Raw genomic sequence first — 25,109 nt, 5'->3', positions numbered from 1 at the left:
TCGGTTCGAGCGACTTTAATGAGCCCAAAATTCACCAGTTAATGAAAAAAATGTCCCTCCGGTCTTGATGAATATTAAGGAATGAAACCTTCACTATTCAGAGGAGAAATAAATTCTCCTCGATCGAGCTGAGCTTCATCCCTTAATCTCAGTAAATAAAAATTAAAACCTAAGAGAAAAGTCGAAGCGCGGTCTCTGCGCCAAGATTCCATTGGGTTTGCCGACGCGCTTCGACTTTCCTCGGGGATTTTATTTTTAATTACTGAAATTAAGGGATGAAACTTGGCTTGATCAAGGAGAATTTCATTCTCCTTCGAACGGCGTTGATTTCATTTCTTAATATTGATTAGGAAAGGAGATATAATTTTTTAATTAACCGGCGAAATTTCGGGCGACTCACCCAGTCCCTCAGAATCGACGGTGGAGCATCCCACCGCTGGGGTCAGTACTAGCGTAGGTCGATAGTCACCTGACCCCCGGGGGATCTGAGCTTCTACTTTAGTCTGTCTTCTTATCGTCCAATAAAGTATATTCGCAAAAGAATCATTTGATAAGGTATCATTCTATTTTATCGACAGACAGAAAATGAAAACAGGCCTTAGGCCTCACATTTAAAATTCCTGGCAATCCCATTCGTTGGACTTCGTGTTACGAGCCGGGAGCAAAACATAACCTTTTATTTTGCTGTCATCTTCTCACTCATAAGAATAATAAGGATAAATGTGTTTTTCGTAACAAAAATGTCGAAGCCAGAAGTGGATAATGATGCCAGTGAAGTGCAAAATTTGACTGAAGACAAAAGTATCAATTTGAGTACGTACAGAAAACTTGTGAAATCCTATATCGACTTGGTAAGTTTTACTTTATTGTTGCTTTAGTGGCATTTTTGTTGTTTGTTCGTTGTTTTTTCAGCATCTTTACAATGCAGCTCTGTTTTGGGCTGACAAAGTCGTGTCGTTGAGTAATGATGATCCTAAGGATGTTTGTACATTGGCACAATGCATGTATTTGATGAAACAATATCATCGGGCTGCTCATCTCATCAGGAGTAAAGGATTAGAAAAGGTAAGAATTTAACTAATAAGTGCGGAGATTCTCCCGTTGTACGTAGACAAAAAAATGAAAATATTTTAACAAATCGTACTGATTTTTCACTGGAATTTATTAACAAATTTCATACATATTAGTGGGGATTCCATTGAAAATTATGCAATTCTAGCCCGTCATTTTGCTAGTGTATATCTTGTATTTATTCATTTATTTATCCACTACATATTGAATGAGACGATATTTTTTTAATTGGAAGGACCATACTAACACTTATGATTATGCCGATGTTCAAGATGTCTTCAACAAACTAACAAATTAATCCACATGAACATGAAGTAGAATCCATATTAAAATTGCACGAATGGAAAAGTTTCATTAAAAAATCTATGATCTTCTGTTGCGAAAACAAAAACTCAATGAAATTCCTTCAACACGACGGTATGATTGGAAGGGATTTTCGAAATCTTACGCAGAAATTGATTAAAAATTTTGTTTTTCATTTTAAATGACTAAATTAATACCATAAATCGATACCTATCTTTTAGAATATATTGAAATATTAGAGGAATTATTTTCCTATTGCTTGTGCAGTGCAATTTTTTAAAATTATTTTCCATCGCTCATTACTCCCTCTCATTCTATCTCATCCCGAATTTAGATTAAATTAATTAATTTAGATGAATATTAATTGAAAAATCTGTGGTAAAACGAGATAAATCACTTTCGACTATTGACCAGTTTTTAGTGAATATATCGGAATCTAACGGAGGTAGCAAAATTTGTATCATAACTTTTTTTAGATTCGAAGATAGTGCTCAAAAACTCGGCTCAAGATAAATCAACTTATTTATATTTACCACTTAGCTATTGAAATAATATTAAATGATTAGATCTCACGATATTATCCGTCCAGGATATTCCGCTACTTATTATTCTAGTCTATGGGGATCCCTCGAGGAAATGAGCAACTCAATGCAATATCTTTTTTTTGTTTTCAGACCGATCTCATGTGCCACTATTTAACTGTTCGAAGTTTATTGGAAGCAAAGGAGTTCAACGAAGCATTACAAGTGATCAATGAATTGGAAATTTGCAGTAACATATCGCAGTCTGGAGTCAGTTTCATGGCACATCCCAATATTCTCCAGGATGCGCCGAAGAATGTAAAAAAAAAAAAATTAACCCACGATTTAGATTTCATGCGCGTCATAATCGTCAACTAATTGATTGACATTTATACAGGTGCAAAGCGCAATTCTCTACGTCAAAGGAAGAGTTTACGAAGCCACTGATAATAGAACTGTTGCCACAGATTGTTACAAACAAGCCCTACATTGCGATGTTTATTCGTATCAAGCATTTGAGGCCCTAGTGCAAAATCAAATGCTCTCGGCTGCTGAAGGTAATTGAATATCAGTCGATCATTTTGAATTTTTATAGTAAATTTTACTGTAATTATCTCTCTTTAGAAAGGGAATTACTGGAGTCTTTGCCGTTTAATGAACAATGTTCAGAAGCAGATAGAGAACTGTTGAGATTACTTTATGAGAGTAAATTGAAAAAATATCAAGAACCTACGGAAGATATTTCATTGGCCTCTTGCAATGTTAAAAGTGTTCTCATTAATGGAAATCTTGATATGCAAGTTGCCAAAGCCGAACGGTTGTACTATAACTGCGATTATCATCAGTGTTTCAATCTCACAGAGAAGTAAGTCGAGTTTCTGAGAAATCTTTCTCATCGATGCTTCTTTTTTTGATTAATTTCATTGCTTTTTCTAGAATTTTGAAGAAGGATCCGTATCACAGTTCTTGTTTACCAGTTCACATAGCTTGCCTGGTGGAATTGAAGAAGACAACTGGTATTAAACATTTTAATGTTTCACATTTAATGAGTCTAGAAATGGAGTAGTAAAGTGTAATAAGTCAAAATCGAAATTTTCTCTTGATTACTATCATTTTGAAGTTTGTTTAAAGCGCCGCAGCCAGTTTAATCGGCTATTCAGACTCATTGATGTTACTGTTGTTTTTTTTTGTTTTTTTTCTCGCATATTCCGATTTGATTCACATTTGGGAGTTGCAGTCTTTCAAAAATTTACGAATTAATTTGCTATATTTTTCATCAGGTGCATTGCAGGTTTTTAGTTTCGAAAAGTCGTGTACAATTCGGTTTACTGAAATTTCTTGATTCATTGAAACCGTAATTTCATAAATATATTACAGTGTTTCGGATCTCAATCATTTGACAACAAAATTATGTTTCTAATTGTTCCGTCCGCTATGAAATATCAGGAATAATTGAAATATTACGAGAAGTTTTCCTTTGTCATAATTTTTTATCAAATAAATTCTCAATAACGAACGAGAAAAAACTTCCAAAAATTGTCCCACATTAATTAGCAATGTGGGCAATCAATAAAATACGGATGAGACTTATTACCTTTGTCACCCCAAAACCAAACTAATGGCTTTCGTGTAAATATATAATTCTAAACAATCATTTTTTCTCATTTCCAGCGTTATTTTACCTCGCACATAAACTTGTCGATTTGTATCCCGATATGGCACTCGCTTGGTTCGCGGTTGGGTGTTACTATTTTGGAATAGGTAAGTCCAATCTTCTAATTTCTTGTGATGCTTGATGTATACGGCCAATGGGAGACGCTAATAAGAATGCGATACAAATACCTTTCATCCAATATTATGGACATTTATGAAATTTTTTGGTTCTTTATACTTCCTTTTTGTATATGAAAACGGAATTTTTAAAAAACTTGGGAAAATTTCCAAGTGTATTTTTAATATTTCTAGATGCTTGAGGTATTTCAAAACAGTGGTATGCCCCTCCCATTAATGAGAATAATTTTCAGGTAAGAGTGACCATGCACGAAGATATTTAGCGAAAGCAACGGCTCTTGATCGTTTATTTGGTCCAGCCTGGTTGGCTTATGGTCATTCCTTTGCCGTTGAAAATGAACACGATCAGGCGATGGCTGCGTATTTCAAAGCTTCACAATTGATGAAGGGCTGTCATTTACCACTTTTATACATTGGACTGGAGTGCGGGCTGACGAATAATCTCAAATTAGCTGACAAATTCTTCCAGCAGGCACAAACTATTGCGCCTAATGATCCCTTTGTTATCCACGAGACTGGAGTGATATCTTTCTACAACATTGAGTAAGATATAATTTATTAATTAATAAATAGAGAAGTGATGAAACGAGTAGCGAGGAGACTGTAACGGGAAAATATTTTCAATTTACTCCTTTTTACCCTGAGTTTTCGCAAAATCTCTGGGATTTAAACAAAAGATTGAAATTTTTTTCTCATAAAGGTTCCAACAATTCTCGATTCGTTATGGTAAGAATGTTTTAACGAAAATTTTGATGTTTGCCTCAAAATTGGAGATATTCATTGAGAATTAGTGAATGGTCAAAATCGATTTAAATTGTTTGACTACTCTGCTGCCGAATTTAATTAGTCCCGTGATTTTATTTGATTATTTTTCTAATTTACAGTTATAAAACAGCAGAAAAACAATTCAAGGAGGCGATGAAGAGAATTCAGAACGGACTGAAAGATGTGATTCTACCCAGCAAATGGGAGGCGTTGTTGAACAACTTGGGACATACTTGCAGGAAACTGAAAAAATATGAAGAGGCCCTCGACTACCACCAACAGGTGCAGTGAAAGCATAAATTATCTCAGTCGAACTTGATAGACGTTGAAAGTAGCTCAACCTCCAAGTCGATATTTTATCGATCGAATACACTACTTCTGAATATTTTCAATTGCCAAATGCCAAATGCCAAATTGCCAATTAGATGGAAATCTAATGAGTAATTTTCCAGCTACATGTCGAAAAATTCATACATAATCAGTATTATTTAAATTAAATTACAAATTTAATTTGAGTTTTATATAGATTAAATAAAAATTTAAACAAACAATCAGTAAATTGAGGACAAAACGATGGTTCCAAATGTGATCGGGTTTTTGAAAATTTGTGAAGTTTACGATGGTTTTTGAATTTACTAAGTGGGTAGAGCTACTTTGAAACCAAAAACAGCATCTTCATCAAGACAAAATTCGCCTGCACATTTTTTCTCATAATTTTGTTTATATTAATCTATCATTTTACTTATCATACCCAGGCTTTAGTACTCAATCCACTGAATCCATCGACCTATTCGTCTATTGGTTTCATTCATGCGCTAATTGGAAATACTCAGGAAGCTGTGGATGCGTTTCACCGGGCCCTTGGACTCAGGCGAGACGATACATTTACGACAACAATGCTCGGATATGTTATGGAGCAACTCATTGACGAAATTCCCCCCTATCTTGGTAAAAATTTGATTGTTATTAGCGCGGTCTGCTTTTCACCTTGAAATTATTTTTCAAATTTTTTATTTCCCCGCAAAAGCGCATTTTTCCTTTAGAACAATAAATAACATCCTCTTGGTTGCAGATGCCCCCGCGGAAATGCCAAAGTATAAATTCTCCGAGTCTCGAGTCACCCCGCAAGCCTCTGAAAGCTCAGACAATCAGGGAGCTGGACCTGCTGGTGCTCAGGATCAGGAGATCAATAAATTGCGAGTGAATTTGTTCTCTCGTTGGGGCGAAGACTCGGGAAAAACCGATGAAAATACCACAGATAAAAGCGAAAATCGATCTCACGAAGTTGTGAATTATTCTACTGGTGATATGAGTTCTGAAGTGGAAATGCTGGATTCATCGACAGCTCATATAGAATATAATTAAGATAAATAAAGCGCCTTGATTGTTTGATCTATACTGCGTTATTTATTATTTGTTTGCAATCTACCTTAGAACCTGATGAGCTTAGGAAAAAGTGATTAATGATTCAGGATCATGGATTTTTTAAAATCATCTTAGTGATCACGATCAATCGAATGGAGTCGATAACGCGAATGACTGACATTTTTTAAAAGATGCTGTATATCTCTCTCCTTGAAACTTCGCTAAGACAAGCTCAATCAGAAAGTCATCATTTCGTAGTTAATTGTTGAATTATTCACCACAAAAATCTGAAGAAAACCTATCACGTAAATATTTGCAAAAATGGAAATTGAAATTTTGGGGATTACACTATTTTGATTTGAAACAAATACTTCGCATGATTATACACTGAGACAAATATGCTAGCCTTAACGAAATATATCTTGCTCGATGCATAATCTTTGGTATTAAAATAGAATTCTATTGTTTCAACGTTTTAATTCTTCATTTTCATAGTGGGTGCCCAATAGATCGTAGATAATGAAATATCCCATTAAAAATGGGCCTGTATTTCATAAAAATATCTTATTGCATGCGATTCCATTGATATCGTCTCCAAAAAGTTTTCAGATCAACGAAAGACGGTACCTCCAAATGACTATTAAAATTCGATGAAATGTTCAGGGCATATGAAGGGAATAAGACCCAATATACGATAGATTCGAACCTCCATTTGATCGAAGCATGACGTTCTATTTGGACGCCCTCAGTATCAACAATTGAAGCGTAAAGTTTAACTACGCAGTCCTCTAAAAATGCCGACACATTTCGTTAGATAAGTGCACTAGCCAATAGTATCAATGGGGTACATTGACACTATTGAACTAGACGGAGTGATTGAGTCAAAAAATAATTGTTCTGTTTTACTAAATTCCTCTATCGGTATATAATTAATTAATAATTTTAAAAAAATCCTGCACTTCATCTGCGAATAGAATCAAGGGGGCGGTTCCTTGCGAACACGCATGCGCTCGTCTAAGAACCACCAATTGCGCTCCAGCGAATGGGGTAACAGACACAAAAAGTCGAGACTCTCGATCTGAATTCAGTTCGCTGAGTGCCGTTGAGCGTTACGGAACTGATTAAATCTCGTGAAAAGTGTTAACGTATTCAAACCCCCTAAATATAAAAAAATTTACAGACCGCCCTTTGCCCCGTGTCCGATGACATTCTAGGGGGGCAAACGACGTTTCCGAAAACCCTCACCCTCATTAAAAAATGGAATAAACTTCAACATTCCAATTATTCCCCGATAAACACTCGCCAAACTGCAGGTTTCACTTTAATCCGAAACTTCTCGATTCATTTATCAATTTCATCCCAAAAGTTTAGTTTCCGATTTTTTTTCCATTATTTATTACTTAAAGTTGTGATGAAATGAGCAACATTCGCTGAAAAGTGCGTAAAGTAAACGAAACACCGAGAGAAGATCAGCCACATGCCGTCACTTTTGCAACAGGTAAACGCGACTCAATGATTTGTTTTTAATTCAAAATTATTTTCATGATTTATGGATCAATGGGACAGAGAAAATGTCAATAACATATTGACTTGAGAAACGAATTTTCCATCGCGGATTTCAATGTGGGGGGACAGTGCCTTTGTCCTCATGATTTCTGAGAAAAGGGTAGCCGAGACTGAAAGCCTCTGATCGAGAGGATAGAAACCCCTTGTAAACAAAACATTCGACCACCGTGATTCTACGTCGATAGACACGTGCTGATGGGTGGCCTTGAAAATATATTTTCATGCACTGAGAGAAAAATATCGTAAATTTAACGAAATATATCTTGTTGGGTGCATATTCTGTCGTATTAAAATATAATTCTATTATTTCAACGTTTTTTATTTTTCATTTTCACAGTAGGTTCTCAATAGATCGTAGATAATTAAATATTTCGTTGAAAATGCGGTTCTATTAATTATTGCATGCGATTCTATTGATGTGTACAATAACTTTTCAAATCAACGAACTGCGATGCATTCAAATAACTATTAAATTCGATGAAATATTGAGGGAATACGAACCAATACACAATAAATTCGAACCCTCATTTGATCGAAAAATGAGGTTCATGTTTGAATCCCTCAGAATCAACAATTGAAGTATAAAGCTTAATCACGCAGCCCTCTAAAAGCGCCGACATATTTCGCCGTATCAATGAATTATTTCGTTGGCACCATCGAACAAGAGAATTTTTCTCTCAGTGTAGGGTTTATGGTTTTTTTTTTGTTGAAAAATGGAAATTTAATATACGCCAGATTCTTACGAATGATTTTCGATATTTTTCAGCTGATTTCATCATAAGAACGTCGGTCAGTTTTGGATCGAGATTAATGAAATAATTGAAACCTTGAGATTTGTCTAGATTGTGAGTATTGCCGATAAATAATTTATAACAAATCCATTCTCCATCATTAACATCATTTGTTTGGAATCGCAACAAATATTTATGAATTCAGAATGTTACTAATAGAGGATTTCAACCGTAAAAATCGGGTTTTCGAAATTGAGAAAATTCCGAAATTATTTGTTTATCAAGAGTGGATATCAATAAACGAATATAAATTTTATTCTTGGACAAAATTTTCCATTTTAAATAATTACCAGCATCTGTAAATAATTTGTCGGTAGTCACAGGCTGATAAGTGGCATTGAAAATATACATATGTTGACGGGATTGAGGTTTTTTTTAATGAAAAATTAAAATTAAATGTACTGCAGCGTCTGATGAATTATTTTCGATATTTTTCACACGTAAAAATCAGATTTTTTAAATCAAGAACAATCTGATTATTCATTATTAAAGAACAGATGAAAATAAATGGATAATATGTATGTTTTTCCAAATAATTCTATTAAAAAAAATAATAAAAACACAATTTTTAATCTTTAACAGTATCTCCTGTAATTAATTTATAAATTCATTAATTATTCATTAAAGTTATAAATTTATCTCTAAATATCCCACAACAATTTCTTCGGCAGCCTAATCTATCCAAATTGAAAAATATGACCAAGATCACTGCTGTCCCCAAAGAAACAAGGTCTTTAAAATTTCGAAAAAATTACCATATTCCACCAAGCAATAAATATTTTTAAGAAATAATCCTCTCCAAAATGGATTTCCAACACCTCGGAATATTCATATCTTCTCGAATTTGTCTCCCACAAGTTAATTAACAAATTTAATCACTGAAAATGGTGGAATCATTAGTCTAGTCTAACTATAAAGTCTCTTCGAACATTTGTAAATGGTTTCATTCGCTTACTATTGAATTTATCGACTGAAAAATTAAATAATAATAATCGTATTTTATAATAAATCATTTACCCATCTCCGTGTTCCTGTTGACGAATATAATTTCCAATTTTCACGTATCCGCCATCAAGCAAGTCCCTCCCTATTTTCTTAATTCCTTACAAATGATATTTCCTGATTACAAATGATATTTCTTGATTTCTTACAAATGAGAATTTTGTTGACCACAGATTGTAATTAATCCTCGAGTATCGTTTGTATGTTCACATCGATTCAACGTGTACTTGTTAGTTTTTCTCTCCTCACTTCTAGGAACATGCCACTGGGATTTTGTGCTCTACCTCTTTGTTCTTCCTCCCCTCCCGCCTGCTTCCCACCCCTTCCCCACCCAATCGCACCCCTTAATCCATCGAAAAATTTGTTTTTGTTCGCACTAAGGCCAGTGTCTTCGTGTGATACATTCGTAAACGAAATCATACGACGATAGCCAGTCGAATTATAATGAACGAGGCAGTTTCATCATTCTCTACTCAAAATAATTTGGTCGGTGTTCAATTCTATCGATTATTTCAGCCATTTGAATCGATAATTAATGATAAATCATCGCTGATCAATTTGTTAATCAATATGTTCAATATTTTATTATTTGTTATATTGTGTTTCAGTTGGCGATGTCGTTTGAAGGAGAGAATGAAAATTCATTGGAGATATCGAGTGGTGAGACGATGAAACATCCTCAACATCGGGACGGAATGCAAATTCAGATGGAATCTAGGGATTCCGTAATGAAGAGAGAGGCACATCAGGAACAGACAATTACACGAGAGCCTCTACATCAATTTGGTAAATCACTGGGTAACTTGTTGCTTGATCTACCACCACCCCCAACACCAACACCTGGATCTTACTATCAAGGGCATTCACAGGAGTCAGGGTACAGACCTGAGACGATCAAGGAGAGCCCTTTTGAAGGTAAATAATTTGAGGAATTACAAAAATGTTTGTAATATAAATAATATATTTTTCCTGCTAACTAAAAACGACGGTTGAACTCTCTAATTTAATTTTTTTAATGGCGGTTTCATTGCTCATGTAATTGTTTTTTCATCGAAAATCGTGTTCACAAGATGGAAAACGATAAATTGAAAGAATAATTCAGTGGGAAGGAAAAATATGTTTTTGTCGCAGAGATAACAAAAAGAAATGTTCCAATGCAGTGGTGCCTAATCCGTTACTGTTGATGAAAATCGGTTTAAAAATATGAAAAAAAATAATGAGAAAAGATGAAAAATATTACACCATTTTGTTGAAAATAAATCTTCTATTATTGCAATGAGAAAAAACAATCAGCTCTTCGAGTCTCATCTCTGAGTGTTTTAATATAATTTTTCAATCAATATTTTTGCATGCAAGAAACTGCTTTCGAAACTTTGCAGAATAAAAAAGAGGAGACGAAGTCATGAATAGTAAAAAAAATTAAATAAATTTTCCTATGCAATAGTTCAATTAACACTTTTCGGTCAAAATTGAAAGAAAAGAAATCAATTGTAGCAGGCACAATTTCGTTTTCGGATATCGTGTCTAATTTTGTGTTTAAATATTTTATGCATTAATTCCACCAATCATTGTAGCTTAAAAGATAATGGAGGATAAAAGTAAAATTAAGAATCATTTTGTATCGCAAAAATTGGAAAAAAATCATGACTCGTAACATTTGAAACGCTTGTAGACCTACGAGTTGAGTAGATATTTGCTGAATTCAGGGGGAACATTGAAAAATTATACTAAAGTGACTGTTTCAAGCGAAAATTTAAAATGGATTTTGCGTTTAAAGTTCTCATAAATTAATAAAAAATGATCGGAATGATACACGTTAGCTATCATTTTGAAACTTTTTGACTGAACCTGTACACCACATACGTGTACGCCATAGCATAGGGAGACGGATTTGACCCTAAGAACCAAAGAATACCCCATGGTTACAGACACAAATTGTTATAGAGTGAAATATATGACGTCATATTTTTTGGAACAGTTATCGTCGTCCTTTTGTTAAAAATTCTGGGTAGTCACTTGTTTTTCATTCACAACGCAATTGTATATTTCCCGAGAATTTCAATGATATTCGTGTCTCCTCCAAAATAACGTAATTAAATCATATCTACAGGGGACATGTCGATTTCCGATTTATTCGGACTTGGGATGCCAAGAGGGTCCTTGATGGGCAGTCAATCGTCAACAGGCTCATTCCCAGGATTTCGACATCACACACAACAACATAGACGTAATTATGAGCAGAGTCAACAGTTCAATTATCAGGTTGGTTATGGCGAAATATGTCAATGAATTTAATTCATTGCACCTCATTATTTCATCGAAGGAGGAATAATTTTTATTTCCGGAAAAAAAATGTAAAATCGGCTTCTTTCCCTTTTTTAACTTTGAATCATCGTTTTCTCAAGAAAAGATGAAATGATTTTTGGGAAAAAAAAAACTATTTTTAATAGAAAAATTTTGTGCTCCAATGGTATCTGTAGTTTTCACGTTTTAAAGGTATTTGAACTATGAACATTATTCTCTGCACTTGATAATTTAATTAAAATCCTTGAATTATTGTTATTTTAAGAAAATATTGCAAAAAAATCGAATTTTTTCATTTCTATGGCATTAGATAGTCATATCAACAGATGAGGGGAATTCCTTTTAGAGTGGAAATATGATTTCAAGTTTTTTTCGTTGTCATTAATACCAAAATTATTAATGATCAGAAGAAATTGAGTTTTGCTGAATAGTCGTGTGACAATAAAAACAAATTAGGTTGGTTTTATTCCAATGGTAAATTCTGTTGGCGCTTGAAGACAGTAGGAAATGAAAATTTTCTGAACGCAAACAAAACAACTGCCATTAGGAAGCCATTTTCTTTAATTAAAAAATTGTTTTTTTCGTCATTTACTGCAACACTTGGAAGATTTCAAAGTCATTGATGGATAGGAATTTATTATTGAAGTTGACACTTCAATTAAAAAAGAATGATTCTGATTTGAGAAGAAACGGGAAAAAATTGCCTCTGAGGTCCTTCATCGGTACTAAATGAGACGATTATGTAATCACTCTGATTTTAATGAGGAATTATAATTTTTCCGAAGGAATGGAAGGAAATGAAAAATACATAAGCCGATTTTCCGAAGGGAAAATATGATATTTTAGAAAAAATAAGTTTTCTTATTCACTGCCATACTTTTAGCACTTCAAAGATATTCGATTTTCACTCATTCAATAGATAGTAAATGTTTTGTGCTTTCCACATCTGTACATGACGTTTCAATATAGCGATATGAACATACAGAGACGGCACAAGTACCTAGAACTGCTGTCGATACTGTAACTCACCGATGGATAGCTTATTAAATTCAAACGGATTTATAATTCTTCCTTTCTGAGAAAATACCCCGAGCAATCGTTTCTATACCATCACAAATTTGAAAAATTGGCTCAAATTGAAAAGGTTTATTTTCCTTTTGAAGAATCATTTTTTTTAAGGTTTAGGATATATATATTTTTTTTTTCCAACTGCTAGAAGAACAATCAGTCATGACAATTCTTATAATTTTTAATAATTAAAAAGTACAATTGCGAGACTTTTAATGAATTCGACTTTTCGAGAAGAACTTGATGGAATGAGGTGAAATTGAGTGCAAACTCAGTCGTCACAAATATCGATAATCTGCCAAAATTTCAACTTTTTCAGAATAGTTTTAGTCCTTTTAGTCTTCAATTTTCCAGAAGTCAGAATTTATGTCTTTCGGTTCAGATAATTTTGAATCCATTTCAAATAAACTTAGAAAATTGCAAAATGGAACGATTACACCGCTTTCATTTGGAAGTAAAACCATTCGCACGTATACATTTCTACCCTGAGAGAAAAATTTCCGAAAATGAAACAATTATTTTTTGACTCAATCACTGTCTTGTTGAATAGTACCGACCGAATAATTCATTCTGTCGAAATATGTCAGCACTTTTCGAGGACTGCGTGATTAAACTGAGGATTCGAATCGATCCTATATTATTTCGTATTCCTTAAATATTTTACCGAATTGTAATAGCTATTTGAATGCATCGCCTTTCGTCGATCTCAAAACTTATTATAGACTATGTCAATGGAATCGCGCGCAATAAGATATTTTTAATCGAATAATGACCCATTCTCAACATAATATTTCATTATCAACGCTTTATCGTGAATCCATTAGAAAAATGAAGAATTAAAACATTTAAACAATAAAGTTATATTTTTATACGCAAGCCTATGCATCTAACAAGATATATTTTGTTAAATCTAATATTTTTCTCTCAGTGTAGGGATAACAAAAAAAAATGTCAAGATAATGAGTAGAAATTAAATAATATAAACTGACAATTTTTTATTAATGTAAAATTTTCCAATATTGGAATCGAATTTTTACTATGAAATGAGTTTGTTAAGTGAAACTTTGATTGCTATTCCACTTAACTTCAGTAATTTTGCATACGCGTCAGCCCTGAAATAAAAATAATCGTTGTTTTCTCCATTGTCCTCTGCTATTTATCATTAAAAAATATATGCACATTTGAGGATACTTATAGTCTGTAAAATGCAATTCACGAGAATTCAGAATATGCTTCCAAGTTCACTTACAAATGATAAACGAGGTAATTCATCAGGCGGAATAGTTCACGCAAATTTTTATTGCCTTTTTCTTCTTATCGTACAATCGCAAGCCGAGTACACTTGAGCATTGCAACCAGCGTATATAAATTTTGCTTCCTTCGATGGTAAAATCCAAAGTGGCCACATTAGGCATTTGAGTACAATAGTCCGAGTGGATAATATGAATTTAACCGAATACGAGGAACGTTAAGGACGACCCGGTTTACAGCTGAGCCAAAAAAATTTTCACGGCACGAGCCAAATAACTCTATGTAATATCTGTACTAGGGTGTTAGCAACAACCACTACTTTCTTTCCTCTCGTTTTAGTATTTTTTTCTCTTTCTTGTTCACCATAGGGATGGTAAAATATACAGGACATTACGCTGTATTATTTTGGATATTTTCCAAGGATTGTGCTATGAAGCTAATTCAAAGTAACAGGAAAGGTACCATTAGAGAGATATTTATAAACTTTCACCCATAGAAGTCAGTTTTAGAAGAGATTAGTGTGAGGGATTAAGGCTGTTGTCGGGTAGAATTTTAGTCGACAGTTTTTGGGTACATCTTTAGGGTGAATAGTTAAAAAAAATTAGATGCAAAATTGTCAGTTCTTGGTGGAGATTGTCCGTTTCGAAATTAAGATCGAAATTTTGGAAATTTGGGTAATTTTGCGGGTTTAAGAGGAGTGTGACCGATTAGAATTTTTTGTAAATCAACGACTCAATATTTTTTTACTAGACATTAACTGGATTGCGAGAAATCATACCGAAGTAACTGTTTCAAGCGAAACTTTAAAATTGATTTTTCGTTTACAACTCTCATAAGATAATGAAAAATGATCAGAATTAGGCATATTAAGTGCCATTTTGAAACTTTCTGAACAAGCTTTTCAACCAGTACACCATAGATAAGTTTCATACCATAGGGATATGAATTTGAGCTCAGAAACGGAAGAAAAGCCCTCCGTTAGAGACACGAATTGTTATATCATCGAAATTTAGAGAAAAAAATTATTCACTATTTTAATAAATACAATTTACATCATTGGATGTGAAGAAATCACCTTGACAACAATAATCAATAATGATCATTTTTTATAAATTTTTTTTTGCATTACAAGGCGAAGCAAAGTCCCATTTCTGCTTATTCCATATAAAAAATAATTGACAATTGATGCGGTATTTTTGACAGCAGTGGGATGACGATAGTAGTGGCTACCAAACGTATGCATCCAGCGACATGCCGGGTACACCGAATTCCTTGACCACACCAGGAAGTCCAAGTACAACTGGCAGTATTAATTCGTACTCGTACAATTACTCCCCAAGTATAACCAACTCATCATCTCCCTCGTCGACTCGATCATACTACAATTACACAGGTTCGCCGTCTTCATCCATCTACTCGAATAATTATGGTCGTCCAATACGAGGCTCTCCACCTTACAGGTAAAACATCGAAAGTCAAAATCGATAAGAAAATAAGTAAAATTTATTCAATTAACAATAAATTTTAAACTTGTTCGATTTCATGAAATTTGTTGCGCATTTCATTTTAATAAATCAGTGTCTGAACCAGGATCTTGTCAATACTAAGTCTCATAAACAATACAAGTTAGTAAAGAATCGTGAAATAATGGAAAATTACGAATATTTGACGTTTACAATTTTTTATTATAAATTTTTTACGAGAAATGTTCTATTCTACAATTTAGTTTTCCAAATTAAAAATAAAAAAACCCATATTCCAACCCCATACTCATCTCATCAAACATTCATCTTCCAAAAGTGATTTTTTCAAAACGTAAAGAATTTAAGTTATTTATTAATCAATTATTTATTGGAGAAAGTCAACTTGAATGAACTCGCTGATTTTGAAGGACTTTCCTCACATAGTTTAATATAAAAAAAATATGAATAATTAGATACGTTACATTGTACCTCCCACTCTCCTATCAGAATTAAATGGCAATAAAAACTGAACGAATTTAAGGCTTAGAACACTCATCGCAGTTTTCAATATTTCACGTCTTCATAATAAACAAAATATTTCATGTCCTGAAAAGAACTTAAATTTCATTAATTTTTCCTACTGATCTGCCGTCACTTTCCATATAAAATACATGAATTAATATTAATCCATTAATCGTTCTGTAATTAGCGATTGCAGTAGCCCAACGATGGATCAACCTCACATGATTGGCTGCAATTGCTCGCGATCCAATTCACCAGCAGATTCTGACATGAGTGGGGCTAGTGCTGTGGATTTTTTTCTGCCTGACATGATGAACGGTTTATCACTTAATCGTTCATACTGCTCGGATTCAATAAATTCAATGATTGATTCAGACATGGAGAGGTATCACAATAATCGAGCAGCTTCTATTCAACGTATGACGATGAAAAAATTTCCACCTGCTCCTCATCAACTACCATCACCACATGGAATTCGTCATCATCATTGCTGTCCAAACAACAATTCCGTTATAAATACCAACTCACTCACTACTGAATCACAAATTTCTTTGGATCGTGCCGCCAAATTTCATAGGAATGCTGCTGGTAAATCATATTAATTATTACAATGTGATTAATGACAAATCATAATTACACAATATAATTATAATAATAATGAAAAAGGGGACATCCCGCGTATGCAAAGGGGAATTTCGTTGGAATTTCACAATTTTTTCCGAATATATTGAATAATTTTTTTGTCTGATGGAGAAAAGTCAGCAGATTGTAACTTTCTAGAATCTATTGATTTTTCAAGCCAAAAATTACACTATTTTTTCTGTGATGAGATTCACAGTGATTTTTAATTTCTGAGTTATGTACATTTTGAAGAAAGTCAACAGTATTGATCTTCCATCCATTAATTTGTTATTTTATAAAAAATCCAGTAAAAAATGTCACTGATATTGTCTTTTGTTCTTTTCTGAAGAGATGAGAGAGTTCAAATCACTTTCGCCATTAACTCAGTGTTCGCGAAATATTCCCAAATCTGAGGGACATAACGAAATGTTTGTAACCATTTTTTTTGTAGACCGAATAGAGGGGCACAAAAAAAAAACATTTTCGTTGTCCTTTGAAAATTGTCCGATAGTGGAAATCGACGTCAACAATTGTTTTAAATTTATCAATCAATTATAGTTTAGCTATATCAAACTTATAAATAAACTCAATTACAGCCCTTTGTGAGGCAACGCACACCTGGAGTGGTACATTACCAACACGTACGCAAAAACCAACAGGATATTCGTCCAAAGTTTTCCTCGGTGGTTTGCAATGGGACATTACTGAGGCACTTCTCATGCATACATTCAAACAGTTTGGACCGATAAAAGTTGAATGGCCAGGAAAGGAGCAATCGACACCACAACCTAAGGGATACGCCTACATAATATTTGAATCAGAGAAACAAGTCAAAGCACTCCTATCGTGTTGTACACATGTATTCTCGAATGGAGGAAGTTATTACTACAAAATTTCATCTAAGAGGATGAAAGGCAAAGAGGTACCTATTTTATAATATTTTCCATTCGAAGTTTTACTAATACTAAGAAGACGCACCTTTGGGACACGCCAGTTGGATCCCAAATTTGTAGTTTTTATTTGGTAGAAAAATTGGGGAAAGAAAGATAATAAAAATTTTTTAAATGAAATCACAGAATTTCATGTTCTTCTCGAAGTCTTCCATAAGGGAATTAAAAATAGTGATAAATGGCAATAATTGAGGGGTAAAATTAAGGAGAATTTAATACATCTCCATCTCAGACAGAACTACTAATTAAAATTAGAGTAAAAATTTGGAATTTTTCATATTCAAGAGAAAAAAAAAATTTTGTTATTATTAATTATCTGTGTACCTTTTGTCGTGCAGGTTCAAGTAATTCCTTGGGCATTGACTAACAGCAACTACTCCAAATCAACGTCTCAAAAATTGGACCCAGGAAAGACTGTTTTTGTTGGAGCTCTTCATGGTATGCTCACAGCTGAAGGCCTAGCAACGATAATGGATGATCTTTTTGACGACGTTATTTACTGTGGTATTGATACCGACAAACACAAGTATCCAATTGGATCAGCTCGTTTGACATTCAGTAGTAAACGATCCTACAGAAAGGCAGTTGCTGCCGCATTTATTGAAATAAAAACAACGAAATTCACGAAGAAGGTGCAGATCGATCCATATCTGGAGGATTCAGTGTGCTCTGGGTGTCGTGTGCAACAGGGGCCATACTTCTGTCGTGAGCCGGTAAATTTTTCAACTAATTTATCCATTCTCCAATTTTTTTTCAATTTTTTCAAAGAAATGCTTTTTGTAATCTACCACAAGGGCCTTCATTGAGTTCCGATTTGATCCGGATTTTCCATATATTTTACAATGATTATACCATTTAAACTTTATACATTTTAATTTGAATCTCACCAATACAACGTTAGAACACATTTTTCTGTAGGAAAAAATTTTTTAAAACGCGCTGACGACAGTTTCGGAATAATTAAAAAATTGCGTTTTTTTAACAATAACGAATATATTCAATAAATACTTTACAGGTACTAATTTTTTCATCGTAGTGGTCTATTTCGATATCTAATAAAATTCCCAAAAATTCATTTTTCATACAGCGTAATGAAAAAATTATTTATTCGCCACAAGGACAAGAAAAAGTCTAAGAAGTTTCATATTCAGCATTTTATTAAAAATCAATTTGAAAAAATCGTATGTGAAAAAAAATATTTCTGGAAGTTTTAAATTCAAAATATTTATTTGTAAATGACAGATGCAAGATACAACAACAAATGTAAAATAATGATAGTGTAAATAACGAACCCTTAAGTATCCAGAACTATACACTAATTTTCAAAAAATGCTGAAAAAGCAATAGCTCCGCCAAATGTAATTTGAATCACACCGAATATTTCTGATTTTAATTAATTGGTTTACTTTCCTCTAATCAGATTTCACTTTAAAACATTTTCAATGATAAATTTCCTCCTTCTCCAACTCTGTTCTTTTACCTCTTAGCTACAAACATCCATCTTTATCTTGCTGCTGTTTACTCTGAACAAGAGAACAATATTTTGGTTTTTACAAAAACCTCTTCACAAAATTTCAATTTTTCGTTTCAGATGTGTTTCAGATACTTCTGTCGCGGTTGCTGGCTCTGGCAGCACACAATGGACTCAATGCGTCATCACAAACCTCTCACTCGTAACTCCAAAATCAATCAAGTCGTTGGATTGACACCGAATTTTCGTTCTCACGGTACTGGCAGCCGTACCCAAGTTGGTTCAATCTAAGAGAATAACCGAACTACAACAGTCACCACACCAATTCACCAAAAATGGAGAAAATATTCGGGAAATTCCTCGTGATATTCTTCTGTTAAACTGATCGTGTCCAGGAGCTTGTCAACCCAAAGGATTGATAACTCTTCTTCACTTGAACAACATCATAATTGGTACTGTTGATCATGGGTACTTTTGTTCATCATTTTTTTTTTTGTTTTTTTTGCCTATCGAGGCAAGTTTTGAATCACGTTGTTATTATCAGTAATAATTGGTAGCGTCGTTCAATCGTAAAAGTTAAGCATGAAAAATGCCTAATTATCATGTGAACGTGAAAAGTGAAGGAATAATTTATATGGAGAGGGCGTTAAAGAACCATTGCCTAGATTTATAAGAGTATTTTTTTTTTTTATTTATTCGTTTATTTGGGGTTTTGACTCTCAAGTTACCGTGCAAACCATTTTTTTTTAATAATGGAGAAAAATATATATTGAAAAATATATACATTAATCGTGCTAAATTGTTAACGCACTGACGCACAGTGAATTCGATTATTCGATAGAGCTAGACTAGATCGTGGCTTTTATAGTGAAGTAATGATTTTTTTTACATAATGAGTGTAGAAAATCGTTCACTGTTCGATTGATATGTATCACTCTAAAAATAATCGATGAGATTGGCTTTTTCTACGTTGTTATACGTTTATATTCGTTCGAGCGTTTACTTGATCCTCAATGATGTGTCTTAGAATGATTTGCCAAGTTATTCATTATTCAAGTGAGTTTTATTATCATTTTTTTTTCATCTTTCTGAACACTCCATGAATTATCATGATTATAATGATTATTGTTTGAGGCTTTCATGTTATAATTTACAGTTGATCATCGATTTTTGGGTGGTATTGGTTCAAATCACATACAAAAAACGAAAGTAGAAGTCTAGAAAAATCGATTATGGCATTAAACATTGTTTAAAATAATTCATTACGTCGAGATAAACGAAGATCTGGTGATGTTAATTGAAGCGCGATTCTTTTTTCCAATAATTTCATTTATTAGTATGCCGTTATAATTTTTTTTACGCCAGGTTGTACAGTGTAACGATTTTGGGTTAATCAAGACTGGAAGAGGGCCATAGATTATTAAGAAAAAAAAAGAAACAATGTTCCAGGATGTCTGTGATACGCGAGTGAAAAAGTTTAATTGATTTATTCGAAACTATTCATTATCGGCGATTTAGCACAGACTAATTTACTCGTTGACGAAATTAGATAAGAAAAAATTACGCGATTTACAATTTCCAGGTGAAATTGTAGTAAATCGATTGTGGATTTTTTTTTTTCATTTTAGTTTTAGGTTTTTTTTTTCATTATTGCGTTCATTGTATTTGTTACGAACAGGCAATCGAAAGATTTGACTGTAGTTGGGTACAATTATATTTTGGCCTCTTTTCAATTCACTCCCCAAATTGAAAATGAAAAAAAAAATCATGCTTTTTCATGCTGTCTTTTTTTGCTTTGTTAACAAAAAAACGTTGAATTAAAATTCATACTTTTGCAGATTATTTCTATTTTCTTTTATTTTCTGGCTTACCTTCTCTTGTGCTTCTTCCCTGTCCTTCTGTTCCTTTTGCCATGTTTTAGCAAAAAAAAAATTAGAAACATTCAACGATTTCTGCTTTTTTTCGCTTTTTCCGCTAGATTGATTCTCTTGTGATTTCTCGTATGAAAATTTATATTGTGGATAGACAAAATTCCAACAGAAGATATTATGAACTATGAATCCTATGTAGACAATAGGATATTTTGCAATAGCAATAATATACAAATTAAATGAATTTCGAATGGATTTTCACAAGACTTTCAATGTAACTTTTTCATACGTGTATTTTCAATTTTCGAGCATAACTAACAAACTAACGAGCGGCCTCTAGCTATGATAGTAGAGTAGGAAAAATATACTAAGCAAATTAATTTTAATTATAAAAAGTGCTTTACACTGTTATCACCTGATTAGTCATTCCCTTTAGGAGTCTTCACAATCACGGAATATACTTTAAAACTATTTCTATCGTAGAGATTTTAAATAACCTTGTTTTTATGAAAGTCAAACTGATTTATCTGAACTTTTAATCAGCCGTGCCTTTTAATGTTAATATCCGTGAAATTTTATTAATGTGGAGTGACACAAAATTATTTTAGGAATTACTGAATATGTTGAAACAGGGTGACTTATAAATAATATTGATAAATGGGTGAAGCGCATAAATGCCAAGCGTTTTTTAAATTCGATGTTCAGGAATAAATTTTAAAGAATTGGAGGTTCCAAAAAATTTATGAAGACAATACGGTATTGGTTATTGGTAATTACCATGATTATACATGATCTCATAATGAAGAAATGCAATTGCAGAAGAGGAAAATTCATTAATTAAATCATAAGGTGGAGACAGACATTCACAGCTGGGGAACTGAATGATACACTTACTAAATTAATAGAAAAATCTGAAGCTTTCCCGTAGAATTTTCATTCCGATTATTCTATTTAAGGGTAATGCCCTTGATATTAATGAAGCCGTAAAACTCCTCGAACTAATTGCCCCAATTATGAATTTTTCATGAATATCAAGTTAAAAGAACACTTTTTATAATTTTCTTTTTATAAAATGAATTCGATGAGACAAATTCAGTGGAATGGAATTTCTGTGGGGGAATTCTTGAGCATAAATGTTGTTTCTTGGTTGCATTTGTAGTTTATACTTCTGGATACTGATATAAATATCAAGATGCGTAGAATTTTTTCGCAACAAAATATCTATTGTCCGATGCACGCGAACAATGACACAAATATCGTCGGTCCTTCGAATTGCGCAAATCCCATTTTTCCCCAGCTTTCAAAAATAATTAAGTTTCTCTTTATTCGGGTGAGTTGAAAACTGCAATCAGCATTTTCTTTTATTTTAAGTGAAACGTTTTCTCATCAGTTTTTCTAGTTAATCAATACGACAGGTTTCCTAGGGAATTTCTTAACTATTAAGTGACCTTTAAAATTAAAATACTCAATAATTATACATGATTATACAGAAGTATCAGAATGCTTCACTAGAAATAATTTGTTTGTAAGCTTCATAAAAGTTAAATGTAATCTTGTTCCACTTATGATTAAAATAAAATGTTCAATCGTTGAAATATTCTCCCATTTTTATTATTTCATCCGAAACTACATTAATTTTATTTCATCCCTCACACACCCTAAAGCACATAAAAAATTGAACCATCTGTCAAATATTTAGTGCTCCCCACTTCTGCCTATAAATTCAATAGTTACCGAAGGGAATAATGAAACCCAAGTGAAATAACGTTACCAATAAAATTTATTAGAACTCCACAAACATTGGACGGTTTAAAACTCACATAAAAATACTTGTGTGAAAATTCTTCACCAATACCATTTTTTTTCCACCACAGTCACCAAGTCACCATTACGTGTCCTTGATCTTAAATATTCAAGAGCGAGAAAACAAATTGATGGAGTATATTTAGGTAGATTTCTTCAGCTTAATCCTCTTATTCAGTGATTGGTACAGTGCAATGAAGGATGATAGAGTTCCAAGGGCTCCAACCTGCCAGGTACTCAACTTTCCCCCCCAAAGGGTCCCCGGTGGCAAGTAGCTGATGGCATAACTGAGATCAATCAGCATTCTTCCACAGGTTAATAATTCATTGTTTCTTTTTTCGTTGAGAGCCCTTAGTTCAGTCCTGGAATTAATGGAAAGAATGAGAAATGGCTGTGGGAGATGACTTTACGTACAATATTAAATCGAAAATTCAGATACTACTCAGTTATGCATTTTAATACAGACAACATTCACTTACATATGATTCTTCAGGACGAGGTTCCTATACTCTGACAAGTTATTGTACCTCCTTGCAGATCTGGAAATATTTTTAACTATCTGTATAACCAGAAATATCGTATAATTGATTAATTTGGGGGTTTGATTTCATTGTTTTTCGACTAAACTGTGTTTTTCTTCAAATAGAAACTAGAACAATAAGGTTACGATTAATTAGTGCTGCAAGTCAATTTTTTCATGGAATGAAAATATCGCAGAAAAATTGTTTTCATTATTGTTTGGAAGTATCACAAAAAAACGGAACTATGATATTATCCGCGGTTGTTATAAAACATTAAGACATTGTGTGAAATGATGTGCAAATAGAAATTTCAATAATCAAAATTTTACGAGGTAAAACATTCCGATTCGTTCAAGATGCTCACATGATCATCATAGAATGAAGGTGATTGTTATATGATGCATCATGTACCCTTTTTTGCAGTCAGAGATGATGTGTTTATCATATGAATTACGTTTCACGACTCCGATTAACTTAAAAGAACCTTTTAATTGCTTATGAGAATTCAATTCTAATTTATATCAAAATATTTGTTTTTTCTCTCTATTAAAGAAGAATTCTCTCCGGAATCATTTACTTTATTGGGGCTTCATTTTAATTACGAAGGAATGAAAATATTCATCTGAATCTATCTCTACTCACTTCATAAACGCAATATAAAGAGACACAATCCAAAACCACGTTGATGCATTATCCCATTTATTTACATCTATGGACACAAGTTTGTGTGAAGCGGCCCAAGCAATTGTTTCAACGGGTGAATAAACAATGTCGATAACATTCTGAACAATCTCCACCCATCTGATCATTTGGTCAGGCTCCTGAAAAGATAGAATTATAAAAGAAAATTAAACGTAACTTTTTGAAGACGAATAGTCCCTCTTGTCACTGCAAAGACAACAGATAAACAAGTATTACCTGCAACAATTATTACCTGCCTGCCTGAACCATATGTCAAGGCATAATACAACGATGGTATGTCATCTAAAAGCCGCAACATAACCCTGCAACCACTCATTTGGCTGCCAAAGTACTTGAATTTATTCGCAGTATCCTCTGATTTTGGAAAAACAGTTGCTAATTTTGCGGCATAGGATAATGTCCTCAAAAATTTATCCCTCCCTTCGTATGTCTCCAAATATTCTGATATCAGTTCCATTATGTTTTTATTATTTCACGAACTTTGACTGTTTATGTTTATTAATGGAAGTTGATATTCACTTTATAAACACATTTATTGACTTGTCATTCATCAGTTTCAGTTGAGTATCTTGAGATTCTCTGAAAAACTATCTCCACGACATTTTATTAGAGGAAAAAGAGACACGTATTGCGTCACACGCCAGAAGTCCACTGATATCCATATGGATTTTTTGGATGATGTGGACATTGGATAAAATGTCGAGTTATTTATTTTTAATATTTTTTTGATATTCATGAAATTTCTGGGACTTATCTAAGAAATTGAGCTCATATTTCCCTATTTTATTCGACTGTTTTCAATTTGCAAAGTCAATATTTTCTTTTTTTTAATTATTGGAAGTTGCTCAAATGTAGATAATTTATGCACACTATGATTTAACATTTCCTATGTTTACAATGAACTTGTGGATGGTTCTAAGTACTTTTGAATTTGTGATGTCAACAAAGGAGGAATTCACTAGCTAGCGGTATACCGAGATGAGCTGATTTACATCTGAGCCCAGTTTTTCCGCAATAACTATGAATCCAAGAGAGATAGCAGTATATTTGCAATAACATTTATTATAGTACTCAATTCGCTCCACAAAAAATGTTATGCTGAAAATTTTGCTGTCTTCCGTACATCTCGAGAGATTTATCGAAAACTAATCAATAGTCAAAAATGACTTATCTCGTTTTACCAATCCGCTACTGAATAAGTTATCACTCGGAAATTTAAGCCGCTGTAATCGTCTTAAAAGTGTTGGTCCATTATTGTTCAGGTAGAGGCACAACCACAGGATGTGGTCAAGTCATTTATTTTTTATCGAGTATGTCACATTCATTGTTTTTCGCAAAATGAATAAATTCTATCGTTTGTACTGAGTTTGTACCCGTTTGCACTGAG

The 25,109-nt window shown here is 33.2% G+C and overlaps 3 protein-coding genes across 5 annotated transcripts; 2 read left to right on the top strand and 1 right to left on the bottom strand.

Annotated features, from left to right (window-relative positions):
- Positions 1 to 622: 622 nt before the first annotated feature.
- LOC135172891 (cell division cycle protein 16 homolog) lies at positions 623 to 5,849 on the top strand. Its single transcript, XM_064139382.1, has 11 exons — positions 623 to 851; positions 913 to 1,065; positions 2,049 to 2,213; positions 2,293 to 2,452; positions 2,520 to 2,760; positions 2,832 to 2,911; positions 3,567 to 3,656; positions 3,920 to 4,229; positions 4,571 to 4,733; positions 5,207 to 5,399; positions 5,524 to 5,849. The coding sequence occupies exons 1-11, from the start codon at positions 741 to 743 to the stop codon at positions 5,814 to 5,816; spliced, it is 1,959 nt and encodes a 652-aa protein (XP_063995452.1). The 5' UTR covers positions 623 to 740; the 3' UTR covers positions 5,817 to 5,849.
- A 1,052-nt stretch (positions 5,850 to 6,901) lies between these two features.
- LOC135172885 (cytoplasmic polyadenylation element-binding protein 1) lies at positions 6,902 to 20,667 on the top strand. Of its 3 annotated transcripts, XM_064139371.1 has the most exons (9): positions 6,902 to 7,314; positions 8,149 to 8,227; positions 9,784 to 10,090; positions 11,286 to 11,437; positions 15,002 to 15,258; positions 15,971 to 16,371; positions 17,001 to 17,326; positions 17,693 to 18,067; positions 18,946 to 20,667. In XM_064139371.1, exons 3-9 carry the CDS (start codon positions 9,790 to 9,792, stop codon positions 19,114 to 19,116), a joined length of 1,983 nt encoding a protein of 660 aa, XP_063995441.1. In that variant the 5' UTR covers positions 6,902 to 7,314; positions 8,149 to 8,227; positions 9,784 to 9,789; the 3' UTR covers positions 19,117 to 20,667. The 3 variants fall into 3 exon arrangements, with proteins under 3 accessions (XP_063995441.1, XP_063995440.1, XP_063995439.1); XM_064139370.1 differs by lacking the exon at positions 8,149 to 8,227; XM_064139369.1 differs by lacking the exons at positions 6,902 to 7,314; positions 8,149 to 8,227 and adding an exon at positions 9,505 to 9,661.
- A 1,791-nt stretch (positions 20,668 to 22,458) lies between these two features.
- Positions 22,459 to 25,109, bottom strand: LOC135172889 (peroxisomal membrane protein 11C). The gene is made up of 5 exons (XM_064139377.1): positions 24,904 to 25,109; positions 23,955 to 24,309; positions 23,663 to 23,841; positions 22,979 to 23,038; positions 22,459 to 22,861 (listed from the first exon to the last, which is right to left on the bottom strand). The coding sequence occupies exons 2-5, from the start codon at positions 24,177 to 24,179 to the stop codon at positions 22,642 to 22,644; spliced, it is 684 nt and encodes a 227-aa protein (XP_063995447.1). The 5' UTR covers positions 24,180 to 24,309; positions 24,904 to 25,109; the 3' UTR covers positions 22,459 to 22,641.

Source organism: Diachasmimorpha longicaudata, chromosome 2, assembly GCF_034640455.1.
Source record: "Diachasmimorpha longicaudata isolate KC_UGA_2023 chromosome 2, iyDiaLong2, whole genome shotgun sequence".
NCBI lineage: Eukaryota > Metazoa > Arthropoda > Insecta > Hymenoptera > Braconidae > Diachasmimorpha > Diachasmimorpha longicaudata.
The sequence above is the reverse complement of the archived record's forward strand: the minus strand, read 5'-3'. Positions and strand labels throughout refer to the sequence as shown.